General features: G+C 39.9%; 1 protein-coding gene across 1 annotated transcript; it reads right to left on the bottom strand.

The window, feature by feature from the left end:
- Positions 1-290: 290 nt before the first annotated feature.
- LOC141037062 (uncharacterized) lies at positions 291-3,357 on the bottom strand. The gene is made up of 7 exons (XM_073506370.1): positions 3,300-3,357; positions 2,336-2,520; positions 1,825-1,859; positions 1,674-1,738; positions 1,126-1,233; positions 526-651; positions 291-310 (listed from the first exon to the last, which is right to left on the bottom strand). Exons 1-7 carry the CDS (start codon positions 3,355-3,357, stop codon positions 291-293), a joined length of 597 nt encoding a protein of 198 aa, XP_073362471.1.
- Positions 3,358-3,702: the final 345 nt, after the last annotated feature.

The raw sequence follows: 3,702 nt of genomic DNA, 5'->3' as shown, positions 1-3,702 counted from the left end.
TACAAATTATCCTATCACAAAACTATCTGTTACCTATAATTTCAGTGCTTGCAGAGAATACCTTGCTGAAAACCGCTTATCATTTCCTTGTGCTCCTCGTTGGGTTTGACACTCTTACTTATCGAGAGGACTACGATAGATCCCCTATACTTGTGGGTCATCAGGCCTCCGTGGTGTGCGCTCATAGCTGTATAATCTAATTAAAACAGACATACCATTTTTGGTATCACATAATGTACAAAGAAAAAAGATCTAGATAGCCAACATTCTTGGTTAAGCACAGATTAACTCTACCAATTTCCATGAAAATCTGGAAGTACATGGGTGTTTTGAATCAAGGCAGAAAGAAAAAGGCATACTTTGTTCATGTGACATCAAAAGCAATGTCTTCTTCATCAACTCATAAATGGACACACCTGGATAATTTGAGATGAATAGTATACACCTTTACACGGTACATCCTCAAAGGTAATCTACATCATGTCTGAAAAAAGGTAATCTACATTGGGAGAACATGCAACTTACTTTCAGAAGCAGCTTGATTAGCAAGAAGGGGAGCCGCAATATGGTTTTGAGCAATGTAATCAAGTAAAGCGCTAGTTGCACTTTGGCCACATTCCGTGAGCCAAAACTCAGGTATCATCGCTGAATCTGCAATGAAAAGATAAGCATTAAAATTTCAAGAAATAAAATCATTAACTTAACATAGCCAACATATGATTGCGGAGAGCAAACCACATACAAAAATTAATAGAGACGTTGGCAAGGAACGTAATAAGGAAGTAAAATATATGAAGGAAACTACACCAGACAAAAATAGTTCCCCAACACCAGGGACAAATAGCTTATTCTTTGGAAAAGCCATGTGGCATGTAAATGTTCCGCAAACCAAGACCATGCAATGGAATATTGCTTCTTCCTCAAATACCGCAGAAAAAAAATGCTCCACATAATCTTGTGCATTGTGTGCCTATCTTAGGCTTGTACATATTATTTTTCTCTATCAATGCATCAATACACAAGTTTTTACGTCTTTCTTTGGGACAAATGTTTCACATAAATAAATGTGAAGCTTTAGAAGGAGTCATAGTTTCTTTAGAAAAACATAGGGGAACCGGCACCTACTTTCAGCTTTAAACTCTGCATTTGGCACACTTTCCATGACTCCAAGACACCCGGCATAAGCATCATAAGTGAAGTTCCAACAGGAGTCCCGGGAAGCAAGCCTAACTCCTGAACATTGGAGGTAAACGCAATTACAAAATGAAATACTGGAAATTAACAACACAGACATTTATTCTCTTGCTTCTAACATTAAAAACTACAAAGAAAGCACTTAGGTAAACGATTGTATATTTGTTCACTCATGAAAACACTTTGCATTAATAGCTTAAATAGTGCACTAAATGAGCTGCAAAACTGATTTGCTTGCCTTTGCAGAAGTAGGTGTCAAACCAGAACATAGAGGATGACGAGGAAACACAATGGAGTGTCCTATTTGAGTTGCATAGAATGGCGTATTAGAAAATTAAGAACTACAAATGATACATCACCTTTAGTAAAAAAAGGAGAAATGGATAAGCATTCAACCTGTTTTTGCCTAGCTCTCTTCATAAAGGTCTCCCAAACGCCTGTCTGCCCAAAAGCCTTCACCCTTCCACATGGTTCCATACCACACGGTTTTAACTCCCTCCGCTGCTCCATGTGTGATAAGCTGCGGGTTTCATCACCAGTTTCCCTAGAAAAAAAGAATGAAAGCAAACTTGTTAGAAATTCAGCTAATAGCTTATTACAAGCTTAGAGAGGTTGTGAGTTGAAACTCACCTATATAACATAAACCAAGATTTTTGTAGATTTTCCTTTACCCATAAATATTTTAAAAGGTAAATCAATACGATACAATCAACGCCGGTAACTGTAAAATACACAGCAAATGTTGTCTACCGATCTTACGAAATAATTCAAAACTATTCATCTGTATTCTCGGGAGACACTCCCACCATAAAATGGCAATACCGGTGAACTGTGAGAATTAATTCACTCAACTTGGTCAAGAGCCCTATGGTCCATCAACACGATGATGCCCCTTCTTGAATCGCCATTCCAAGAAACCAAGACAGGGGAACCATCAGCACCCACAACAAATGCAAGCACCATCCTCTGTTATTAAGTCGGTAAAGCTCTACTCGCCTAACACAAAATTCTCCACTCAAATTTCTGAATACACACGGCTAATGTGGAGAATCAACAAAACCCTAATCTGCTACTATCAAGTGCTGCCGAAGTGTAGAAACATAGTTACAATGAGATTGTTGATGGGCTGGTGGATGCTTACAGTGGAGAACAACTTGGTCATGACCTTGTGGGAGGGGCAGTGGAAGCCGACGTAGGAGAAGCTAGGGCCGCTGGTGCGCACGAACTCGATGCCGGCGATGCGGCCGATGGAGCCGAACACGACCTCCAGGTCGGCCGCCGACACGCTCTCCACCAGCCCCACCCTCGTCCAACAACATGACCTATCTACAAAAAATTTGAAATGCAACAGTCATATAATAGTACATATGAGGCTATGATGAAGGGTAGACGAGGAAACTGACTGTGATTTACTGCCATAATCTACTAACAGTGGGCTCTAGATCGACAAACAAGGCCCTTGAAACCTGTTTTCTGAACATGTTAAATGCATCAAACAAAAAGCAAAGCCACTTGTTAGTATGAATTCTTGAGAAAATTGTTAGTTGGATTTAAGCAAGGTGCGCTATCAATTCATAAACAGTACCCAGATGCCTCATGCCTGCTAAAATTAAACCGGACCAACAGATCATCTAACAAAAATCCGTGAACATTACACCTTTCATGATTTGCCAATGCAATTCTGAAAAAACAAATCACAACAGATGATATAAAATAGTAACAGGCTGCTGCCTTTGGGCTGTAGTTAATTTAGCTGTTAGAAAGCAAACTTGTTAGAAATTCAGCTCATAGCTTATTACAGGCTTAGAGAGGTTGTGAGTTGAAACTCACCTATATAACATAAACCAAGATTTTTGTAGATTTCCCTTTACCCATAAATGTTCTAAAAGGTAAATCAATACGATACAATCAACACCGGTAACTGTAAAATACACATCAAATGTTGTCTACCGATCTTACGAAATAATTCAAAACTATTTATCTGTATTCTGGGGAGACACTCCCACCATAAAATTGCAATACCGGTGAAGTGTGGGAATTAATTCACTCGACTTGGTCAAGAGCCCTATGGTCCATCCACACGATGGTGCCCCTTCTTGAATCACCATTCCAAGAAACCAAGACATGGGAACCATCAGCACCCACAACAACTGCAAGCACCATCCTCTGTTATTAAGTTGGTAAAGCTCTACTCGCCTAACACAACATTCTCCATTCAAATTACGAGGAAACTGACTATGATTTACTGCCATAATCTACTAATAGTGGGCTCCAGATCGACAAACAAGGCCCTTGCAATACCGGTGAACTGTGAGATAATTCACTCGACTTGGTCAAGAGCCCCATGGTCCATCCACACGATGGTGTGCCTTCTTGAATCACCATTCCAAGAAACCAAGACATGGGAACCATCTGCACCCACAACAACTGCAAGCACCATCCTCTGTTATTAAGTTGGTAAAGCTCTACTCGCCTAACACAAAATTCTCCATTCAAATTACGAGGAAA

This window comes from Aegilops tauschii, chromosome 1 (assembly GCF_002575655.3).
Source record: "Aegilops tauschii subsp. strangulata cultivar AL8/78 chromosome 1, Aet v6.0, whole genome shotgun sequence".
Classification (NCBI taxonomy): Eukaryota; Viridiplantae; Streptophyta; class Magnoliopsida; order Poales; family Poaceae; genus Aegilops; species Aegilops tauschii.
The sequence above is the reverse complement of the archived record's forward strand: the minus strand, read 5'-3'. Positions and strand labels throughout refer to the sequence as shown.